General features: G+C 40.0%; 1 protein-coding gene across 1 annotated transcript in view; it reads left to right on the plus strand.

The window, feature by feature from the left end:
- LOC126285240 (calcium uniporter protein, mitochondrial) overlaps positions 1-23,904 on the plus strand; it is a 244,260-nt gene that overhangs the window by 193,779 nt on the left and 26,577 nt on the right. The window contains exon 5 of the mRNA XM_049984537.1: positions 20,097-20,243. Coding sequence (XP_049840494.1) covers positions 20,097-20,243 — 147 coding nt within the window. The remainder of the gene's footprint in view (positions 1-20,096; positions 20,244-23,904) is intronic.

Here is a 23,904-nt window from a genome sequence, read left to right on the forward strand (position 1 = left end):
ATTTCTGCGGCTTTCATGCAGTGTTGCTTATCTATCAGCACTGACATGTTTATGCAAACCTGCTGCTCCCGGTTGTTAAGTGAAATCCGTCGGCCACTGCGTTGTTCGTGGTGAGAGGTAACGCCTGAAATTTGATATTTTCGCACCCTGTTGTCACTGTGGATCTCAGAGTAGTGAATACCCTAACGATTTCCGAAACAGAATGGATATCCCATGCGTCTAGCTCTAACCACGATTCCGCGTTCAAAGTCTGTTAATTCCCTTCGTGCAGCCATAATCATTCGGAATTTTCACACGAATCACCTGAATACAAATGACGCCTCCGCTAAAGCACTGCCTCATTATACCATGTGTACCGAATACTACCGCCATCTGTGTGTGTGCATAGCGGTATCCCATGACTTTTGTCATCTCATTGTAGAGTTACTGTCTCCAGTGGAGGGCCCTATTGATCAGTTCATAAATTTCTCTCAGAATATTATTAAGCTATGCAAAAATAACAAATCACACATTTTGTTGCCCAGAGAACGAAGTAGATATTGGGCACAGCTGTAGTGGAGAGGGTGGCGTGGAGCGACAGTATACATGCTCACCTCAGAAGGTTGTTGGAGGCAAATGTTTGCAAGTCTTGCTGCAAGTTACCATTGGGAATAACTAGTTACTGCTTTGTTGTACACCATTTGATTATCGAATAAACATATCCCTCAGTTCTTGTTAGCAAATTCTCATTTCTTTAAAGCCAAAACAGCGTTTTGAGACTTTTTCCCCTTCCAGTCACTCAAAATTCTTTTAAATGTGGGAAGCATACGTTTCTTAAAAAGATACAGTTTAATACGCTGCGAACAGTTGTGGTATGGTATCCGTACAAACTTCACATTACCAACCACGTTTTGCCACGTGATGCAGAAATCAGAGTAAACTTCCTGTTATGTTTCTAGCAATGTTTGAAGTTGACATGTAACCCTGGTACATTTTGCGGAGTGATGAAGTACACTTCACACTCACTGGAGAAGTGAACATCAACAATTTTCGTATTTGGGAATCTTCACCATCAATGAATGTCCACGAGGTTTCTCTGCATAGTGAACGCATCTCTGCATGGTGTGGCTTCACAGCACAGCACAGTTCATGAATCGTTCAAGTTTCTTTGACCAAACCTGAACCCAAGGACCAAGGATATGCAGCGTGGACGGCATACGTTACTGTGATCTGCTTCGCCAAAATGTGATACTGTAAGGGAGGGCAGTCCTTTGGACTCAATTGTTTTGATGTACGATGGAGCTTCACCTCACATTGATGGTGAGGTCAGTCGGTTACTACGTAACACGCTTGGAGAAAACCGAATCTTTGGCCGATTGTTAGAAATTGTGTGGGCACCAAGATCATCAGATTTGAACCCATGTTGTTTCTGTTTGTGGGGATACGTGAAGGACAGGGTCTATCAACGGGACGCTGACATAAGTTGGAGGTTGCAGGTGAGAATAGCGAAGGAGATGACCAACACTCCACCTGAGATTTTTCCGGCATCACCAGAGCTATCTCTCATGCGGTTCCAGGTTGTCGTGGATGCAATTATCGTCAAATTGAGCAACGTTTGCAACCTGGAACGTAAGCATGGAACGCAATTACCTAATGTTACCCTCTCAAGAGGAAATTAAAATGTGTTTCTTTCAAAGGTTTAATCGTTATTTCTCTTCCGCATGTCCTTAACATTTTTTCACAAAGTTTATTTGTCACACGCTCACTCATTTTTCATGGGGCCCTCTGAAGCAGCGAAAGTTTAATTATAACCACACGATATATTATAGATCGCAGGCTTAATTAAGGCACTCGGAGCTTATTTATTTGGAGGATAGAGTCCAAATACAGCTAAAATGAAAAGAAATGAAAATGTTCCAAATATAATTCAGAACATTTTGTCCGGATCGGGGCTCGAACCCACAATTCTTATCTATTGTGAACTGTCTCCTTAACCATTACCCTACATCAGTACAGCTCAAGGTTGTGGCGTCATCTATCACTAGATGTCTAAAGACAGTTAAATTCTGAGCCCCCCATAAATTACGCCACAAATCCTAACATAGATTCCAGAAGATTGGCACCAGATTCCAGTTGTGCTAACGGAGCTGTGTACCACATATCAAACAATAACTCAAAATATTTATTCAAATTGCACGTTCACAGAGGTGACAGTAACAACCATCGACCATGTTTAACTTTAGCAGGCCTACATACACACACAAAAAAAAAAAAGACTGGAGGTCTCAGTGGTGTACCTCATCAACAAATCACTTAGAACTGCCTGATAGCAAGCATTATTTAAACGTATAGTACTTTTAACTAACAGTAGATTGTTATCTTTATGTACAGAAGGAAATGCCGTCACTCACTCACTCATCACCGCCCAGCCCAAACCGCTAAGAACAGAAACTTGAATTCTGGTGGGAGTATAGGCGTCGAAGGGATGGATGTTTTTTTTTGAAAATATGTCACCATTAAGGCAATTTTAAAGCCAGAACTACGAAAATTGGTATTTGGTTTCTCGGTCGGAAATAAAGAAGTACCGGTTTCAGCATTTTTGGAGTTTTAACCCGTATGGTGGTAAAATCATGGGTGAACCGTTTTTAAAAATAAATCATTCTTAAAGTACTACTAAAGCACGTTTAAAGCTACATAAAATTGGTATTTGTCTTCTCGGTTAGAATTTTTTTTAAAAAATGTGTGTTTCAGAGCTGTTTCTTAATACAAACCATAAGGGAATAAAAGAGTGGATGAAAGCTTCCGCGGAAATATGGCATTACGAAAGCATTTTAGACGCTAAATCTATTAAGATTTGTATTTGGCTTCTCGGTTGAAAAAAAAAAAAGTTTGTCTTTTTCGGAAATACAACCTCACAAGGGCATATATTAAACATACATAAAGCTAAATCTATGAAACTTGGTATTTATTTGACTTCTAAAGTTGTATGTGTTAGGAGATGAAAGTTTCTGTGGAAATATCATCACAAGAACTCAAAAGGCAGGATTAACAAAGACCTCAGACTAGCTATCAGAATCGCTTTCTTTATCAGAAGTACATTCCGGAAAGATCATGTTTTTATGGCCGTAATTAGCGTGAAAAGTTTAAAAGATTTTGATATTTGTGAACAATACAAAAATTCGATTAAGGAAAAACAAAGAAATCTATGCATACCATATTAATAGTCTACGTGATCGAAGTAGCAACCGCTAAGCTAGTTGCATATTAAATCAGAATGTATACAAACTGGCAGCAACAATATTTGATTCGTTTGTTCCTGCTACGACTCTTTCTGCCAACGAACTTCAGAGTGACTTTGAAATTATGAATAAAGTCTCATCTTAAAGGAATTGTTATACTGATTCTGAAAGATCTTAGATTTTGCGAGTTGGCTGCGTTTCCAAAGTTAAGCATAATTTAATAATGTGGTTAATATTTTATTAATATTATTGAACCTGATGCGGTTGGAACCCACTTGTGTGTGAAAAGCATTGTCTATAGTCCTCTAACATTTATTTAATGAACTTTACTTCTGAGAACATCCTTCCGTTGAATTTTGACATTGCATAACTGATCCATTTGTCAATACGTGATTCAGTTTTGCAATCATCCAAAGGAATAGGTCTCTTGTGAAACCTATTATCCTATCGTGATCTTTAGTTGTTACAGATCCTAAATTCATGGTAGCAAAATATAAGGTAATTAATTTATCTGATTTCAACATTCGAAATATGGATTTCTTATAGCGATCTAAAGATATGATTTCGGATGTATTGTACGGTATCTAAGGAATCAGAAAACGATCAGCAATGTCGTGCTGTTGTTAAAAACACGTCTTATCTATAACAAAAATACAATTTACAAAATATCGCTTTAGGCTCGGGGCAAAGACGCGATCCAATTTGCTTCAGTAATCGACTGTCGATTACTTAAATTATATCAGAAGGTCTGACTCAAACTTCCATTGTCACTGATGATGTTTCCACCTACGATTTCCGAACACTACCACCAGAATCTCTCCCAAAGCGTATGTGGGAAAAAGCGCCGCTTGTGACGTCTTCTCGGATTTCTTGACCAACTTCGATGATTCAGTGTTTATTGTTGGTTATTCCAAACTTGATTAACAATTTTCACCTCAGAAACATCACAATATTGACGGCAAAACATTATTTAAAATTATTACTGAACTCACTACCAAACATACTTCTCAACGTACTTATGTAAGGGCAGCAAAAAAAACGTATCTCTAGTCAAATATTGTTTCTTTAAGTGATTTAAAAACACAAGCAACCAACTGGACACTCGTCGGAGGTCTTCTTAAGATGCGGTGGCAGTACTCACTGTCCGATGTTATCGTTGGAACTGCTCTGCTGTCTCGATGTCTTCAGCAGCCTCCTGCATTATGTAGCTTCCCTACCTTTTCCGTTACAAAATTCATAATTTTTCGTTGGAATAAAAGGAACTGGCCTTGTTGACTCTCCTTTGTTATAGAATGGAGCTGATAAAAAAAAAAGAAAAAACTCTCAGCGTTCGAGTTATATACTGACTCATTTACGACGTTCAGCGTGGATCTTCAAAATGGCATTGACTGTCGGTGGTTTAAGAGATTACCATCCACGCGATTACTAGATTTCACCACTCAAAAGTGGGAACAGTACTGCGTTCTATTGTTATTCTGTTGCTTTAATAATGATCATCATCACAGTCCTTGTTGCGTATCTTCCCATCGAGTTTTTGAATTCTGGCCTAGCTTTCAACATTCGCAAAGTTTTTAAGACAGTAAATAGTTCCTGTAGTGTGGAGTTCAGTGATGCTACCTCGTTACTGCTTGGACTGCCTGCCTACAAGCATCGCAGCGGTTCCCAACGTTGTTTTACTTGTCTTTTCACGACGAGACGACTCGTTATTTTCTGGTCAATGTAGAGCGTCATAAGATTGTACCATACTTGGACACTGAATATAATGAACAAATTTATTACGTGAATAAAACATTCTCGGGTTTGAAGCGGCGTCGAGTGGTTTACTGCCCACGAGATTTCGGCAGATCCACTTGACAATGGCAGATGAGATCTCTACCGAAAGCTGGTGGGCAGTAAACCACTCGACACGACTTGAAACCCGTGAATGTTTTATTAACGATATCGTCGCGAAAGCATGCATTCGTACAATTTAGTACGTGAGATACATCATAATCGTACACACTGGGAGAACATACTCAGTGGAGTACCTTGGCTTGCTGCCACAAGGAATACATGTGAAATGGATTAAATGCACTGGCGTGACAGAATGGAACAGAGTAAATCTAAGAAACCGTGAGAACACAATGCATGCCAGACAGTGAATTTTACTTAGAGACATGAAAAAGTTGAAGCAACAAAAATGACAAATTGGAACTGAACTGGAAATGACAGACGGCCACAAAAACATCAGTATGTGATACTAAGAGAATAAATGAGCGTACTGACGATGGTGGTGGTGGTTGTTGGGATGTTTAAGGGGGACTAAACAGCTAAGGTCATCAGTCCCCCATACTGACGATGGTGCAACTTCAGCGAAACATGTTTAGATGTTAAAAAAAGCAGTTTGTGCCTGTTCAGAGCAGAGCTTTTCATAATTATGTAATCAGATATTTCGAACAGAAGTCCTCCCCCGTAGCACCCAGCATGGATTCGGAAAAAAGTCGGTCATGTGAAATCTAACTTGCACATCTGTCACATTACGTCCTGAAAACCAATAATCAAGGCAGTCAGGAAGGTGCAGTATTTGTCGACTGCCAGACAGCATTTGACTCAGTAATAATCCAACGTTTATTAGCGAAAGTGGGGTGTATTGGGTACCAAAGAAAACTCGTGAGGTTTCTTAGTAGCGAGGATGCAGCGTGTCGTCTTGAGTCGACAGTTGTAGATCTAACTGCACACTTGCTCATGGGAATTGCGTTGCTGTTGATGTTGTACATTTTCCAAATATCATAATAATATAATATATACCGCCAACATGGGTTGGTTGGGGGGCGTGGCGGTCGGTTGAGGATCAAGGTGGAGACTTTAACTAATTCCTTCCTTTGGGGTGACGTCATCGCCACCATCTCAGGAGTGTGTCTGTGAAGTCACAGCCGCCATCTTGGATAACGGTACTTTGAGGCGATGTCCTGGTCTGGGGTGACCTACTTTGGGGCGATGTCCTGGTCTGGGGTGACCTACTTTGGGGCGATGTCATCGCCACCACCTCGGGGGTGTGTCTGTGAAGTCACAGCCGCCATCTTGCATAACGGTACTTTGGGGCGATGTCCTGGTGACCTACTTTGGGGCGACGTCATCGCCACCATGTCGGGGGTGCGTCTGTGACGTCAGGGCCGCTATTTTGGATAACGGTACTTTGGGGCGACGTCCTGGTCTGGGGTGACCTACTGTGGAATGACGCCGGCCCTTGGGGTGACCTACTTTGTGGTTGGAGCCCAATCAGTGTGTCTGTGACATCACTGGTCTAATGGTAGTAGCGGCATCATGTGACGCCATGGCCGCCGTCTTGGGGGGGGGGGGGGGGGGTGTATGTGACGTCACGTGTCAAACGGTACTTTGGAGCGACGTCCTGGTCTGGGCTGATGCGCCCTCGGGGTGATGCCTCACTTGCACCCTACTGCTGCCTTGTGGTATTCACATCAGATTGCTTCTTATAATGTGCATTATTAAGCTATGTACACAAATAAACACAGTATGTCGGTACACTTGGTTTTACAGTGACTCACAGGACGCAAACATTCGATGTTTAGCTCTTTATTCGCATGAAGTGTTAAGTGCTTTTGGCAAGGGATTTCAGATCGATTCCGTATTTGTGGATTTCCGAAAGTCTTTAGACACTGTACCACACGAGCGGATCGTAGTGAAATTGCGTGCTTTTGTGATTTCCTGTCAGAGAGGTCACAGTTTGTAGTAACTGACGGGAAGTTATCGAAAAACAGAAGAGATTTCTGGCGTTCCCCAGGGAAGTGTCAGAGGCCCTTTGCTGTTCCTTATCTATATAAACGATTTGGGAGACAATCTGAGCAGCCATATTAGGTTGTTTGCAGATGACACTGTCGTTTATCGACTAATAAAGTCATCGGAAGTTCGAAACAAATTGCAAAACAATTTAGAAAAGATATCTGAATGGTGCGAAAATTGGCAGTTGACCATAAACAAAGAGCAGTGTGAGGTCATCCACATGAGTGCCAGAAGGAACTCGTTAAACTGGTTACACAATAAATCAATCAAATCTAAGCCCGTAAATTCAACTAAATATCTAGGAATTACAATTATGAACAACTTAAATTGAAGGAACACAGAGAAAATGTCGTGGGGAAGGCTAACCAAAGACTGTGTTTTATTGGCAAGACACTTAGAAACTGCAACAGACCTACTAAGGAGACTGCCTACACTACGCTTGTCCGTCCTCTTTTAGAATACTGCTGCACGGTGTGGGATCATTACCAGGTAGGACTGACGGAGTACATAGAAAAAGTTCAAAGAAGGCAGCACGTTTTGTAGTATCGCGAAATATGGGAGAGAGTATCATTGAAATGATACAGGATTTGGGCTGGACATCATTTCGTTGCGACGGAATTTTCTCACAAAATTCCAATCACCAACTTTCTCCTTCGAATGCGAAAATATTTTGTTGACGTCGACCTACATAGGGAGAAACCATCACCACGATGAAATAAGGGAAATCAGAACTCGTACGGAAAGATAATAGGTGTTCGTTCTTTCTGCGCGCTATACAAGATTGGAATAATAGAAAATTGTGAAGGTGGTTCAATGAACCCTCTGCCAGGCACTTAAATGTGATTTGCAGAGTGTCCGTGTAGATGTAGATGTAAATCTAATCTAATCTAATCTAATCTAATCTTCTCTAATCTAATCTAATCTTCTCTCAACGTATAGTAGTGCCGGGATGCTTGCCGCAACAGCATAAGAATTCCCATACCCATTGTGCTGTTACTGCGTGTTGCCTTCTGTGATCTACAAAACAGCTTTTGTCTCAGATGTCTCTTGGTACAAAAAAACACTGTAGTCCAATTTTTTAAAAAAATAGACAGGTGCCAGTAGGACTCGCAGAGTTCCATACAAACTTAATTGTAAATGTAGACGGTTCATACATTCCTGGGAGCGAGAATCTTTATCACTTCTGCCTGATACTGACTTTGATACTGGTAACACATCCGTTCCAAGGATTCAAAGACTTTAGAGAATGTATTAATTTCAATTTTATGTCGGATAACAAATGACAAAAGAAAATTTTTTCGTCGATGTAATTACAAATTCGGATTTTTCCCTTTAGTCGTAGTCTGGAACCTTGCTTCTTGCCAGATTTCATAATTCTAGGTCAACGAGAGGTACTCTGTGGGTTTCGGTGAGTCAGTTTGAGAGTATCAAAATATGTAACATAAACGGTCATATCTTGTGACTGAATTGACTTAGAAGCTTAAATTTTTACACCGCCATGGGACCATATACCCTAACATGTGACATACATTTCCTGACAAAAAGGTTTCTTAACAGTCGGACAGGCACACGAACAATAAAGCGATACCGTAAAGGTTCCACTTTTACATATTGAGACACGGAAAAAAACAACCTGGTACTGAACAACTGAACATTGGAATTTATGTACAATGTGTTTTCAAGCGATTTTCAGTAGTGTAAGCAAACACACAGGGCCTGGGAAACAAAATAATCTTTGTTTGGACCGTTTTTGCTTTCTTTTATTTATTTATGGTCGTGTTCGATACGTTAAGTGCAAGGGGCAGTCACCATGTTTTAACCATCACCTCTTAATGATCAAGCTGCGCCAGTGCCGGTGAAACTTGGTGATACTATTTGTGTCTGTGTTCACCTTTCAATGTGACACATTTTTAGCCAGCCGAGGTGGCCGAGCGGTTCTAGGCGCTCAGTCCGGAACCGCGCGACTGCTACGGTCGCAGATTCGAATCCTGCCTCGGGCATGGATGTTGTGATGTCCTTAGGTTAGTTAGGTGAAACGTCCCCTTAGAACAATTATACACGAATGTGCTTACACTGACACACAATAGTTTTAGCGCAACACAATCTGACTTTCAATAATCCCTACAAAAAAATGGCCCTGACTAACATTAACCTATACGTTTCACAAATCGCTTACCTCACAAAAATCTTGGTTACTCGAACTACTGCAATACAGCGAGCACTACTACTGCCAGCTAAATAAAAGATTCAAACTACGGAAGGCACTAACTACTGGCAGGCATAGTTAGCAAATGAAAGATGTTGATAGAGAACAAACAATGTATTTACCTTAATAGTCATAATATATGTAGCAGTTCATGACATCCAGTCTTACAAATTACAAAACTCCGCCATCTCTCTCCCCACGTCCACCACTGCTGGCGGCTCACCTCCAACTGCGCAACTCTACGCGCTATTAACATCCAGCTGCCCAACACTACAATGGCACACAACAATGCAAACCAGCCACAGACTGCACACGGCACAGCCAGCGATTTTCATACAGAGCGCTACGTGGCGTTACCAATAAGAAAACCTAAACAGCCTACTTACACAGCCCCCATGCTCACCACAAAAAATTTTACAAATTGTTTTGGGCAGTGGCCAATACAGATTTGATAAATTTGTTCATAATTACAATAACAAAGAAATGGAATGCACACACTTATCGATACAATGTTGGTCAAAAGCTAAAATTTTCTCACAGTCCATAAAGACAGTCCTGATCCTTCATCACAGTAAAATAGCAGTGTTTTTGCTCAATGTCTGAGCAGTAAAAGAAAATGCACACGGAAGTAGTGGTTTTCCAAACACTCTTGAAGAAGAAGTATTGTCCTTCCAACGGAAAGACAGTGCTGACTCTTGACATGCTGACAGGTAATGGGCCACAACAGAGCAAACCCACAGCAGAGTCAGTCCAAGTTTTGAAGAATATTGGTAGGTAGGTCGCCACAGAGTAGACCCACTGTAGTCCTGGTAGAGAGTATGGTAGTGGTGGGTCATCACAGGTGCAAACACACTGCAGTCCTTGTAGAAATAATGGTATTGGTTGGTCATCAAAGGTGCAGACTCACTGTAGAAATAATGGTATTGGTGGGTCATCAAAGGTGCTGACCCACTGTAATCCTTGTAGAGACTGACAGCAGCCATCTGTTGCGACTGTGCAGGTGCATAATCACCATCGAAGAGTCTTGCGGAGAATATAGGAAGTCAATAAACCACCACTTGTACACTCACAAAAAATTTGTTTGAAATGACTTTAGAAACAGCAATACTGTTATCCAGTCCCTTGCTGAATTGTCAACACATGTGCAAACACTAACAGTCCCTACTTCTCACATATTGTCCATATACTATGACCAACAGAAACGTGTGCAGTGAAATGTAACTTACAAATTACTTAATTTGATCAACTGGTGTCAATTACAATTTTATAACATATTAATACAATAGCAAAGGTACAAAATACATCATTAAAGAACATAACAATACAGATAACATTTGTAGTAAAACAGGCTTTACAAAAGAATAGAAATAAACATGTACATCAGTGTTACAAGAATTATGACATAAGTACATACATAAAAGATCAGAATAACTTTTGAAACATCAACTTCACACATGAGCATTAGAACGAAACAGAATAAATAATGTGTAAACATCTTTACGAAGTAAATAACATGTTATTAATGCAAATTATATTTGAGGATAACAGTATTCCTCATCATAGTGAATGTAGCTTAGTATTAGAAGAGAAAAAATTCTATGAAACAGTGCACAGAGACAGGAAGAAAATAAATACACAAGGGTACACAAACACGCAGTGGGATAACACAAGAGGAAACATTTGGTACTGCAGTCCAACCCAAAACTTCATTATGTAGATCTCTCGTCATATCTCAACATTTGTTTCCACCAAAAATATCCTATCCAAGCATGCTTTCTGTATTTTGTTCACATCCTCTTGCAAAAATAGTTTTTCTCCACTGTACACTACTTTTTTGGCCAAATCATTTCTTATAGCTTCTCAATGCATTTCTTCCAATTCATCACAACTCGTTCTCTTTTATAGCCTACCCCATCTTAAGCTAACTTAAAGCTACTGAGCTCAGATGCTAAACTGAGGGACGAGGCAATGCAGCAGCACAAAACAATTATTACAAACAGCAATGAAAAAAATCGAAATTGTCAAAGCAAGCAGCAATATTAAAACTAATATAAGGCAATAAAAAAATGGAAGTTGTCAAAGCAAGCAGCAATATTACAACTAATATAACGCAATGTGCAGCAAACAAGAAAAATAAATCTGTAGTAAAACTGGCTTAACAGAGTAATACAATGTCAAATTCATTAACATTATGCCTGGCAAACAACAGCAGCAAATGCAATAACTTATATCTAAACATGACAAAGCTGAAGCAGAAAAAATATTACAGTAAAAATGTTTAATACCTATGTCACATCTTAACACTAGAGTGATGCATCACGAGAACATACACTAGCAGATAAGTTACCAAATCTTAAAAAAAAATTATTTATGCAGTTCCTGTACAGGGAAATGTCTATTTATGTTCCCTTGTTTTCTTGGAAGTAGATTATAATTTTTTTTACTGGATCTGTAGGCATAAAATAACTATATTAGTACATCTATTAAATTTTACAGGGTGTTTCAAAAATGACGGGTATATTTGAAACGACAATAAAAACTAAACAAGCAGCGATAGAAATACACTGTTTGTTGCAATATGCTTGGGACAACAGTACATTTTCAGGCAGACAAACTTTCGAAATTACAGTAGTTACAATTGTCAACAACAGATGGCGCTGCGGTCTGGGAAACTCTATAGTACGATATTTTCGACATATCCACCATGCGTAGCAATAATATGGCGTAGTCTCTGAATGAAATTACCCGAAACCTTTGACAACGTGTCTGGCGGAATGGCTTCACATGCAGATGAGATGTACTGCTTCAGCTCTTCAATTGTTTCTGGATTCTGGCGGTACACCTGGTCTTTCAAGTGTCCCCACAGAAAGAAGTCACAGGGGTTCATGTCTGGCGAATAGGGAGGCCAATCCACGCCACCTCCTGTATGTTTCGCATAGCCCAAAGCAATCACACGATCATCGAAATATTAATTCAGGAAATTAAAGACGTTGGCCGCGCGATGTGGCCGGGCACCATCTTGCATAAACCACGAGCTGTTCGCAGTGTCGTCTAAGGCAGTTTGTACCGCCACAAATTCACGAAGAATGTCCAGATAGCGTGATGCAGTCCAGGTAAAAATAAGCTTCGTCAGTAAACCAAATGCTGCCCACATGCATATTGCCGTCATCAATCCTGTGCACTATATCGTTAGCGAATGTCTCTCGTGCAGCAATGGTAGCGGCGCTGAGGGATTGCCGCGTTTGAATTTTGTATGGATAGAGGTGCAAACTCTGGCGCATGAGACTATACGTGGACGTTGGCGTCATTTGGACCGCAGCTGCAACACGGCGAACGGAAACCCGAGGCCGCTGTTGGATCACCTGCTGCACTAGCTGCGCGTTGCCCGCTGTGGTTGCCGTACGCGGTCGCCCTACCTTTCCAGCACGTTTATCCGTCACGTTCCCAGTCCGTTGAAATTTTTCAAACAGATCCTTTATTGTATCGCTTTTCGGTCCTTTGGTTACATTAAACCTCCGTTGAAAACTTCGTCTTGTTGCAACAACACTGTGTTCTAGGCGGTGGAATTCCAACACCAGAAAAATCCTCTGTTCTAAGGAATAAACCATGTTGTCCACAGCACACATGCACGTTGTGAACAGCACATGCTTACAGCAGAAAGACGACGTACAGAATGGCGCACCCACAGACTGCGTTGTCTTCTATATCTTTCACATTACTTGCAGCGCCATCTGTTGTTGAAAATTGTAACTACCGTAATTTCGGAAGTTTGTCCGCCTGAAAATGTACTGTTGTCCCAAGCATTTTGCAACAGACGGTGTATTTCTATCGCTGCTCGTTTAGTTTTAGGTTTATTCCGGTTTCAAATATACCGGTCATTTTTGAAACACCCTGTATTTTAACCAATGCTGCAGTGCAACTAGAAACCAGATATTAAACAAGATAGGCAAAGCAAGGCATGAAACGTCATTCGCTAGCCATAAGTCATTTCATAATGCAGTAAACAATCTTCCAACTAGCAAGACAATAGACATGAAGTGTTTCTCATCATTTCATTTCAGTAAATATCATAAATTAAGAACTCCAAAGTGTAATCATATGTTTTCAAGTTTGAGCGTGTCGTATTTGCGACGCTTTCTACAAATAAATGTCAATAGCGAGGATAATGGCCCTTTTTTTCTTGTGCCTCAGAAAGGCACACACTAATGGCTTGTTTCTAGGTGGCTGTCGCGCAGCTGGGTGCCCACGACGCATTACGTGCAGGTGGTCACTTAACTTTCTTACCGAAATATTTACGACACCAGTTCCCGCTACAGTGGCAGTCTCATATAAAAAATTTCACAGGTCAAGAATTTGCGTTACAAATCTGTAGAAACAATATCCTATTGATATAACAGTGTTCAAAAAAGTTCCGTCGGCATTGTAATACATTCACGCATTTACATACATTTCATAACTCTTAAAGTACGATTCTTGGTTTCCAACAACCTTTTTCACAAACCAGAGTCCCTAACCACTACTCATTATTCCCTACCTTATTCGTCGACACTTCCTCAATATTTCATCATAACAGATACGTAGCATAATCAAATAACTCATATAGCATCAGTTTATTGATCATAAACATGCCGCAACAGCATAATACACATAGTCATCGTAATAACAACATCATAACGCCTCAGTCAACTCTCAAAATCGTCGTAGCTTCCTCCAATAATTTCAAAACCTAAAAAAATTCTCTGCTCATGTCAAAGTGTCATCTGCCTCATACGTTCTTTAAAAATCATGATCTCATACCAAATACATCATTCAAAGCTCTCATAGTATCACAATGGTTCCGAAAAAATATGAACATTTCACAAAGTACAGACAAAATACAATTTCATAAGTGTGAAGTTATCCAACGTGTAATTACGTAAACATGTGTCATTGATGTAGTAAAATAAATATTTGTCTCTCTCAGTTAAATCATCAGATAGCTGTGTAATTCTGTGTTAGAGAAATATGGTACCGATGTGTAAAGTTGTATAAGCATATACCATATTAGCTAGGGCTCCTTGTGCTTGCCACATACATGGTAGACAAAGTAAGCGTGTACCCCCCTGAGGATTAATGTAATTATATCCTCAGGTGTTACAGATTACAGCAATGGAATGAAATGTATCACGGAAAACCTTTGTATCATTGTACTTCAAATATCTTTAAAAATAAATGTTTTAAGTACAAAATTAATCACTCAAATGCGTGTCCTGTAGCGCTAAACTGTGCGTCTTGTTGTAAGATAATCTCTGTGGAAGTGTCGTAGTTATCGTCCTCCGAAAGCTAAGTTCTGCAGAAGTCAATGTACTTACCTCATGATAAACAAAAGTGAAATGCTTTGCGTATAGGTATCGTAGTTACTACGCTTATTGGCGTGATGAAGTAAGCACTGTACTGTAACGTATTGTTGTGCTACAGAAAAGGCTGTCTCATTGTAGCTATACCACAAACGTTAATACTAAAACATGTTTTCTTTTCCAGAAGAATTCAGAAAAACTATGCAGATATAAAACAGATTAAACGCAAAAGCAACATTGTAAATTGTCACTTAATAGTAGCGTCGTGATAAAATCATGTAGCTGTCACATAAACTAAGCACTGTGTCATCTGGTATCTCACAGAAAGTACTTTAAATCCAGAATGTATTTTCAAGTAAACCTAAAGTGTTGCATTAAAATCTCATTAGCAGTACTGGTAAATGTTCTAAGTATGTAAGCCTTACAGTCGTTAGTAATCGTGCAACTATCAAGCAAGAATGTACACACACTGTGACACTGTGTCCTCTGTTCACAATAACAATGAATTCGTAAATACTGTCTAAATAAGTTCTCTTGGTTCTTGACTGGATATTTAACTTCGAACATTGTTGCATGTCAAGAGATTCTAAGTCTGACAAAGCATACTAGTAATGTAAAGTGAAAAGTTATATGGCAACGACAAAGTTAAAAAACAGATTAACTCTCAATAAATGGTTTTACATGTGAAATGTAGTGTAATACTTCACTCTTCCTAGTGCGCAGAGTTTCAGCTTCAAAGCAATTATCATGTTGTATACGTCGGTAAAGAATATTGGAATTTTTCCTAAGGTTAGCGTTTATGTTATTTTTCTCTGAGCCAGTCGGCGCACGTGGCTGCCTCCGGTGCGAGTCATTGTCTGTTTCTTTGTTCGCGTGCGTGGTTATTGGGATTAGGAGACCTAACTTCTACAAATTCACCTTGTCGAGAGTGCCCTGCTTTGTTTGAATCCCGCCAGTTCTGATGGAATTCTGGTCCGTCGTTTTGTCGGTAGTTTACATAGTTTCTTGTTTGTCGGTCATGTGGTGGAGAATTTCTCTCGGAATCGTAACAACGCGCTGAACTGTTGCGTCTGAAGTTATTCTGTCTCCCTTGCTAAGAATTATTTTGGTTCCCATATTGTCTGTTTCTCTGCTTGTCTCTGTGATAGTCATTACCGAGGAGAGGTGGATGATATGCTAAAATGCTCAATTTGCAGAAAATGGGCTCATGAAACCTGTACTGGTGTTTTAAAATGTGAAATGACCTTTCAGTGTGAGTTTGTACATAAGTTAAACTGTATCTTAACAATGATAAATTTATTTTCTTTTTTTCAATAACAGCAAAGCATTATTACGAATATTTTAAAGGCTATTTGTGTGAGATATTCAGTGAAATAAATAAATAATTAATTATATGGAGTATATCCTTAAATTTAAAAACAAATTTTCAACCAAAATTCGCGTAATAGTAGGAACAGGAGCGATTTTGGCACCCCGTGGTGCAATTTAGGAAGCCATTAGCCCAAATGGCACCAATTGCAGAGTTTTACAAAACTGTCAAATATATATATATATATATATATATATATATATATATATATATATATATATATATATATATTGCGGCAAAAATTTCTTGTAAATGCTTTTTGTACCCAAAACACAAATATTCATTTCTCTTTATTTATGTAACTAAAATAGAACATTTTAAGGCTTTTACAGCAGTTTTTATGAGAAGTGGTGCATTTAGGCTACTTAAACCCTATTCAGAACTTTTCCAGCCTAATATTTAGCGCATTAAGTTTTTCGTAAAAACACTGATTTTGACGAAAATCTTACACCCATCAAGTTGAGACTTGTAACAGTTGATTGTGAAATACATTTGCACATCCTGAATAATTTTTGGCTTTCTACCGTCATTATTTAGTGCCATTTGCTTTTTATTTATAACGATCTATTTAGGGAAACATATTCGTCTGGTCACTCTGAGATTTAACAGTTTAAACATTAATATACGGAATCATACACTGACAAAGTTTGGAAAAGCTACTTTACTTTTTAATTTCATTCTTAGTTTATGATGCAGTATTTGTATGTTACCCATAGGCTCGTTATGACGACGTCGCGCTAGTAGCAGTGAACTGGAGCAATACCCTGGTACATTCGCTCGGCCCATGACAATCCTGTTGCTTACAAACCTACTAAAAAATAATGTTTTCAAACGACTGCACCACGGAGTCGGTGCGTTTCCTGGCATGGGTGCCAATACGAAATATGTGCATGGATATTTCCGAACATCCTGTATATGAAACTTGCAGGAAATTTAACGCTCTTTAAAACTGATAATGACATATTGTAGCGTAAAATACACTGCGAGTGAGTTACTAAGGAAAAACTGAGAAAAGTGACTTTTCTTGTCGGTTTTTCTCGAGATGATGGATAACATACAAAGGGGAGATCTAGGACTTGGGGTAATACAGGCACCATATCTGAAAATCAAACTCACTCCACCTTTTACAACTCAACCCCCTTTTCAGTGCTGTCTGTACTGGGCTAAGATGATCTCGCCATTTACCGGGACTAAGCTTTTTCCCGCATATGTGCATCTGTATCAAGTTTCCTCTAGATTCTATATGGAGTGACGTCCATAAATCATCTTGGAACGTAAGTTTTTTTATGTACCTGCGTTGTTAACAAAGGTCAGGTATTTACTTTCTACAGAAATTTAGTTTTATTTTCTTGACAGTTGTAAAATTACAGATCATTCAAATTTTGCTTTTTGTGTACGATCTGTCATTTTACAACTGTCATAAAATAACACGAAATTTCTGCAGAAAGTAAATACCGTATGTGACCTATATTAGTTACTTATTTTCACGTTACATAGAAAATTTTGTACGAAGAATCATAAAGATGTGGTACAACCCATTTTACATTCACATTGCAAATTAATTTGTGAAAATAACTACCAGTTGACATTTATAAGTTTTTATTTATTATAATTGTGATGTGAGTTAGTAATAACTGCTCACCACCTTTTACACATTACAATAATAGAAATTGCTCCAAAGAATGGGAGTTGTCAAGGTGAAACTTTCGCAGTTTGTTTTCAAATTTTACTTTTCTGTCTGTCAGATATCTTATATCGCTGGGCAAATGATCAGAAATTTTAGTTGGGGTATTGTGCACCCATTGTGTGCTAAAGACAACCTTAATGTGGAGTAATGAATGTCACTTTTCCTGTTGGAATTATAGACATCACTGCCTCTTTTGAACTGTGGTGGACTATTTACAACATACTTCATGAGGGAATAAATGTGCTGTGAAGCAGTAGTCAGAATGCCCAACTCCTTAAACAGATGTCTATAAGATGATCATGGATGGACACCACATATTATTCTTACAACACGTTTTTGAGCAGTAGAGAGTTTCTTTCGTAAAGATGACTTACCCAGGACATTACTTCACTCGACATTATTGAATGAAAATGTGGAAAATATGCCAATTTACTGATTTGTCTCTTCCCAAGGTTTGTAATGACTCTTAAGTCCTAATGAGGCTGAACCAAGTTTTGTAGGAGTTCCAAAATGTGCTTTCTCCAGTTTAAATTCTCATCAGTATGAACACCTAAGAATTTTGAAGCTTCCATTATATTTAGTGTTTCTTCACCAAGTATTATACGTATTGTTGGTGTAGTACCCCTAGATGTCCACAACTGAATATTCTGCGTCTTTTTAAAATTCACAGATAACCAGTCAATGATACTTTTAAGAACATTGTTTACTGTTTCTTCTGTTCCTGTATGTACCCTTGGACTGATCACCGTACTAGCATCATCTGCTTGTTGTGTCTTAGGCGGAAGATTATTTGTGTATGTGAGGAACTATAGTAGAAGTAAAATTAAGCTGCATATGTGAGCCCCATATGCAATTTCTCTCAAGTCGGGATTACATCCCCAGACTATGTTGACTGAATTACTAAGTACAACTTTCAGCATTCTTTTGGTTGGATATGACATTATCCATTGGTTGACTATGCCATTAATTACATAAAAATTCAATTTACCTAGAAGAATACTGTGATTCACAGAGCAAAGTGCCTTAGATAGGTCACAGAAAATACCAGCATAATACACAAAAGAATTTATGTTCTAACATGATTTATGAATGTCACTTTATCTAGACAATGTAAATACATGACCTATGTTAAAAACACAGTACATATCCTGATCAGCCAGAGTATTATGACCGCCAACCTACTATCGGTATAAACCCATCCAAGCGATACCAGCATCACCTGGTGAGGAATGACTACTAGTCGAACACACGCACGATCCATGTGGCATCAGTGAGTGTGTTGTTTGTGTGTAGAATGGGGAAGGCATTCGATCTGTCTGTGTTTGACTGAGGGAAGGTTGTGGTGAGCCAGAGTCTTGGCATGAGCATTTCAGAATCTGCACAAATTGCCGGGTATTCAAGGAGAGCTGTGTCTTCAACACTGTTGTCTTACAGGGGAACAGCTCCTCGACACCTGTACTGTGGGACGGAGACGAGCTGACGGCAGCTCCATTATGCTCCAGGTAACATTCATACGAGCACCCAGCATGCAATGGATATCGTGCAAGGCAAAAAGATGGCCAAGGAGTACTGTACACCAGTTGCAGACCACGTACACCCCTTCACGGCGATTATGTCCCGATGGCAGTGGCATTTTAAACAAGACAATGTGTATTGTCACAAGGTCTGGATTGTGATGGAGTGGTTCGTGGAAAACCGTGGTGAGTTCTAGTTGATGCGCCGATCCTCCAACTCGGGAGACCTCAACCCAATCGAAAACGTGTGGGATGTGATTGAACATGGTGTCAGAACTCATCACACCCTGTCCCCCCACCCCTCCACCAAAATTTACGGAAATTAGGTGTCTTGTGTGCACAGATGTGGCGCCAACTCACTCCAGTAACCTACCAAGGCCTCATTGCTTCCGTGCCACGATACAATGCCACTGTTATCCCTGCCAAAGGTGGATGTACCAGCTATTAAGTAGGTGGTCATAATGTTCTGGATGATCAGTGTAAAAGAACTTGTGTACAAGGATTATTTTTGGATGTCATTCCATCTAGATGAACTGTTGATAATGGTACATATGCTGAAACAAGCTTGTCGTGAACTTGTATCGTGAGCAATAAATAAACAGTTTTCAGCTAATTTTGTCAGAAGTGTAAGAAGATGTCTATTATGACCTTATACAAACTGCTGGCTCAGCAGAGAAGAAGATACAAAAAATAATTATGTCAGTGTATTGCATTTGTGTCAGGTCTCCGGCTGGAACATATTGTCATCCGGATGTATCCAGATGATGGTATGTTCCGGCTGGAGACCCGACATGAATACAACCAACTATTCTGCCGGGAAAGTTTACGGAGCCACATATAACTATCTTTTCAAGGTGGTAATTAAAACTTTGACAACCCTCACATTGCTTTGTAGTAACTCTTTCTACACGTGCTGAAGTTGTTGCCAGAAATACACATGGCAGATGACAGTCTCCCGGTTACTAAGCACATGTTCTGTTTTGCAGGAAGAACTGCAGCGGCTGTCAGATGTCCGGAACTTGGTGAACCAGATGTACGAAGCCTTGAACGTGGAGGAGCATCAGCTGCACAAGGAGAGGGAGCTGTGCTCGCAGCTCGAGGAGCTCAAGGTCGAGCTGGAACCAATGGAGCAGGTGAGCTTATGTGCCAAGTAACACAGTGGTGCAAATACCGGACCACATATTCGCGACGACAAACAGCTTTCCGTCGGTTGAAGCAATGTTCCTCGGTTATGTCCTTAGGTGTTGAAATTGATAAGTATAGTAGTGGAATGTCCACGTAGTTAAAGGTAGTGCTCTCTTATTCTGTGTCTACTTGCTGCCCAAAGGGTTGGGTCTCACCACGGGTTTTTAGCTCCTACTCTGGAGTCATCTCATTTCTGTCAGTTGTATCCTGCTTGCAACTTTTTGTTTTACGGTGCCAGACACCAGTCTCTCGTGCCTCTGAGCACAAAAGTATGTGTTGTCAGTGAGATTAGAATATAGTGAGATGGCTTTACACATCCTGATAGCAGCAGTCAGCTATAGGATGAGATGGGGGGGGGAGGGGGGGGGGGGGGGGAGGGAGTCGCCGTTGTCCACCATCTTGCCAACACAAGAAGTTTAGATCTTTTGGTTACAGTCTTGTGTGCAGCTTGGCCCCTCAGGATAATGTCAGTGAACTGACCGTCACATCTAATTATGTGTTAAGTGCAACTAATGCCCTGCTCAGGCTTCGCATGGGTAGTGCTAAACATCTTCGGTCAGAAAACGTGCCTGGCATAGCGATAATAAATTGCAAGCATAAACTTTCCTCATTGGTGTATCTATTAGTGAAAAATAAATCAAAATTTCTACAGTAGTTGCTGAGATTAGCCTTCACGTGGAGACAGGAAAATACAGTGGACTCTCGAATTTACAATAAATATAGATTCTGGTCCAGCTTTGCTCCTCTCTGGAGTTGCAGTGACTGTTTACCTTATTGTTTTGCCACTAGATACAGCGTTCTCTGTAACTGACCAGCTTGTACCTCCCACCGTTACCACAAGATGTCACTCCACACCCAAATAACTATGGAACAGGTAACAATCCATGTATTACATACTCATCATTATTGTAATTGTAAATTACACACACAAACATTTCTCATGAATAAGTCTATTAGTGAAAACAGTATCTAAATCCATATAGTAGTTCCTGAGATTAACCTTCACATAGAGACTGAAAAATCCAGTGGGCGACATAAATTTATTAATTTGCATAGATGTACTAGAATACTCAGCATCAGATGGTTGACAGCCTAACTTGTTAATGTAAAATTTCATTTATTAAGTGTGGACCGCATTGTGGTAAAACAGCTAATTGTTTTATTTCTGTTTCGATTGGAGACACTCTATTAGCTGTAGTAGTTCGCAATAAAAATGGCAAAAGGTCCTTCCATTCACTGCCAAAATGTATGATTTTCAGGAAGTCTGTACGAAAGTGACACTTTTCAGTTGGAGGAACACAACAACATTCCACATTTTTAACCATTCCTACTAAAATAAAAAAGGTTCATGTTATGTCAGACACTGTCTTTCTTTGTCTCTCATACACAACACTTTTTTCCCTTCTAAGAACATTTAGGTCATTCTACACTACCAATATCGATTTTCAGTTCTGCATGACCAGGAATACGTATTTCAGTCCTGTTTGTAACTTACCATTACAATCATTGATGCCCATATCGGAAATTTGTATTTTTAATATTGCAATCACTATACAGTTATGACGTCTGTAAAAAGGAATTTAAACAACAAATATGTTGTACCCTTAAATTATCCTTCTTGTTGTAATTGGGCATAAGAAGACAGTAAACTGAACACAGCTTTATTCCACAGAAGCGTTAGTGACACGAACACAGCATTTAAGTAACATTCAGCAGGAACCAATTACATACACAAAGAGCTGTAACAATATACATAGAGAACTGAGACCAATTGTAGCTTGGCTAACCTGGTCTGCAGTGCTTTGGACGCAGATACATTCTGCGCCCACCTTCCTGAGTCTAACCGTATGGCAACACCAGGGCTGTTTCCATGTCGACCTTGGTCATCTGCTCTGGTGACAGTGATCGCGGTGCTGATGATACTGGTACCACCAAATGACAGAATCTCTGATGATGGTGTTGGAAGCAATAGAGGAGCTGCTGGTTCAGCTACCGAAGACAGATGCCCTCGCTTGAAGCAGGTAATGTGATGCCTGACGTGGACAGACTCGGAGGTGAAGGTGTGACATCAGGGGATGCCTGCCATCCATGCAAAGGCAAAGCTGATCATGGTGTCTCGAGCAGAGGCCATCCTCTGTGCAGATGTTGCAGAGACACTGTCCCCAGGATCTGGTGATGACAGCCGGAATCTGTTTAGTATGATGTCCGAAACCATGTGCCCAGACAGTCACACCCACTGGAAGAAGTGCTGTGGCCACACAGGTTGATGTCTGGGTGCAGAATGCAGGAGGTGTAGCAGTGTCCTCAGCTGGCACCCATGGAGTCGCTCCACAGGGCTCATTTCACCAAATGGTGTGAAATGCCTCAATGAGAGAACCTGATCTAAGGCAATGTTGGACAAAGAGTTGGCAACATTCTGTCTCATCTGAATTTTGATTGTTTGCACTAGACATTGTGTCTCACTATTAGATAGAGGATGGAATGGTAGGTGAGGATGTGATGGATACCACAGGAATTGCAAAATGCTGCAAACTCTTGCGATGAAAATTGTGGACCATTATTGGACACTAACATCGTGGGCTAGCTTTTGAGTGAAAAAACTTTGGACAAGGCTGCAAAGGTGGCAGTTGTGGATATGGAAACACAATGAACAACATATGGAAAATGAGAATATGCATCAACAAGAAACAGCCAATAATCATTGCGAAAGAAGCCAGTGAAATCCACTTCTTAAGTAATAGAACCGAGTACGTTGTCATCGATGGTGAGTGTTCATCGGAGGTGGGGATATCATCTGGAGTGCCCCAGGGAAGTGTGGTAGGCCCGTTGTTGTTTTCTACCTACATAAATGATCTTTTGGGTAGGGTGGATAGCAATGTGCGGCTGTTTGCTGATGATGCTGTGGTGTACGGGAATGTGTCATTGAGTGACTGTAGGAGGATACAAGATGACTTGGACAGGATTTGTGATTGGTGTAAAGAATGGCAGCTAACTCAAAATTTATATATATTTTGAGTTAGCTGCCATGTTAATTAATGCGGATGAATAGGAAAAAGAATCCTGTAATGTTTGAATACTCCATTAGTAGTGTAGCGCTTGACACAGTCACGTCGATCAAATATTTGGGCGTAACATTACAGAGCGATATGAAGTGGGACAAGCATGTAATGCCAGTTATGGGGAAGGCGGATGGTTGTCTTCAGTTCATTGGTAGAATTTTGGGAAGATGTGGTTCATCTGTAAAGGAGACTGCTTATAGAATGTTGGTGCGACCTATTCTTGAGTACTGCTCAAGCATTTGGGATCCCTATCAGATCGGATTGAGGGAGGACATAGAAGCAATTCAGAGGTGGGCTGCTAGATTTGTTACTGGTAGGTTTGATCATCACGAGTGTTACGGAAATGCTTCAAGAATTCGGGTGGGAGTCTTTAGAGGAAAGGAGGCTTTCTTTTCGTGAATCGCTACTGAGGAAATTTAGAGAACCATCATTTGAGGCTGACTGCAGTACAATTTTACTGCCGCCAACTTACATTTCATAAAAAGACCACACAGATAAGAGAGATTAGGGCTCATACAGAGGTGTATAGGCAGTCATTTTTCCCTCGTTC

Source organism: Schistocerca gregaria, chromosome 8, assembly GCF_023897955.1.
Source record: "Schistocerca gregaria isolate iqSchGreg1 chromosome 8, iqSchGreg1.2, whole genome shotgun sequence".
NCBI classification, from domain to species: domain Eukaryota; kingdom Metazoa; phylum Arthropoda; class Insecta; order Orthoptera; family Acrididae; genus Schistocerca; species Schistocerca gregaria.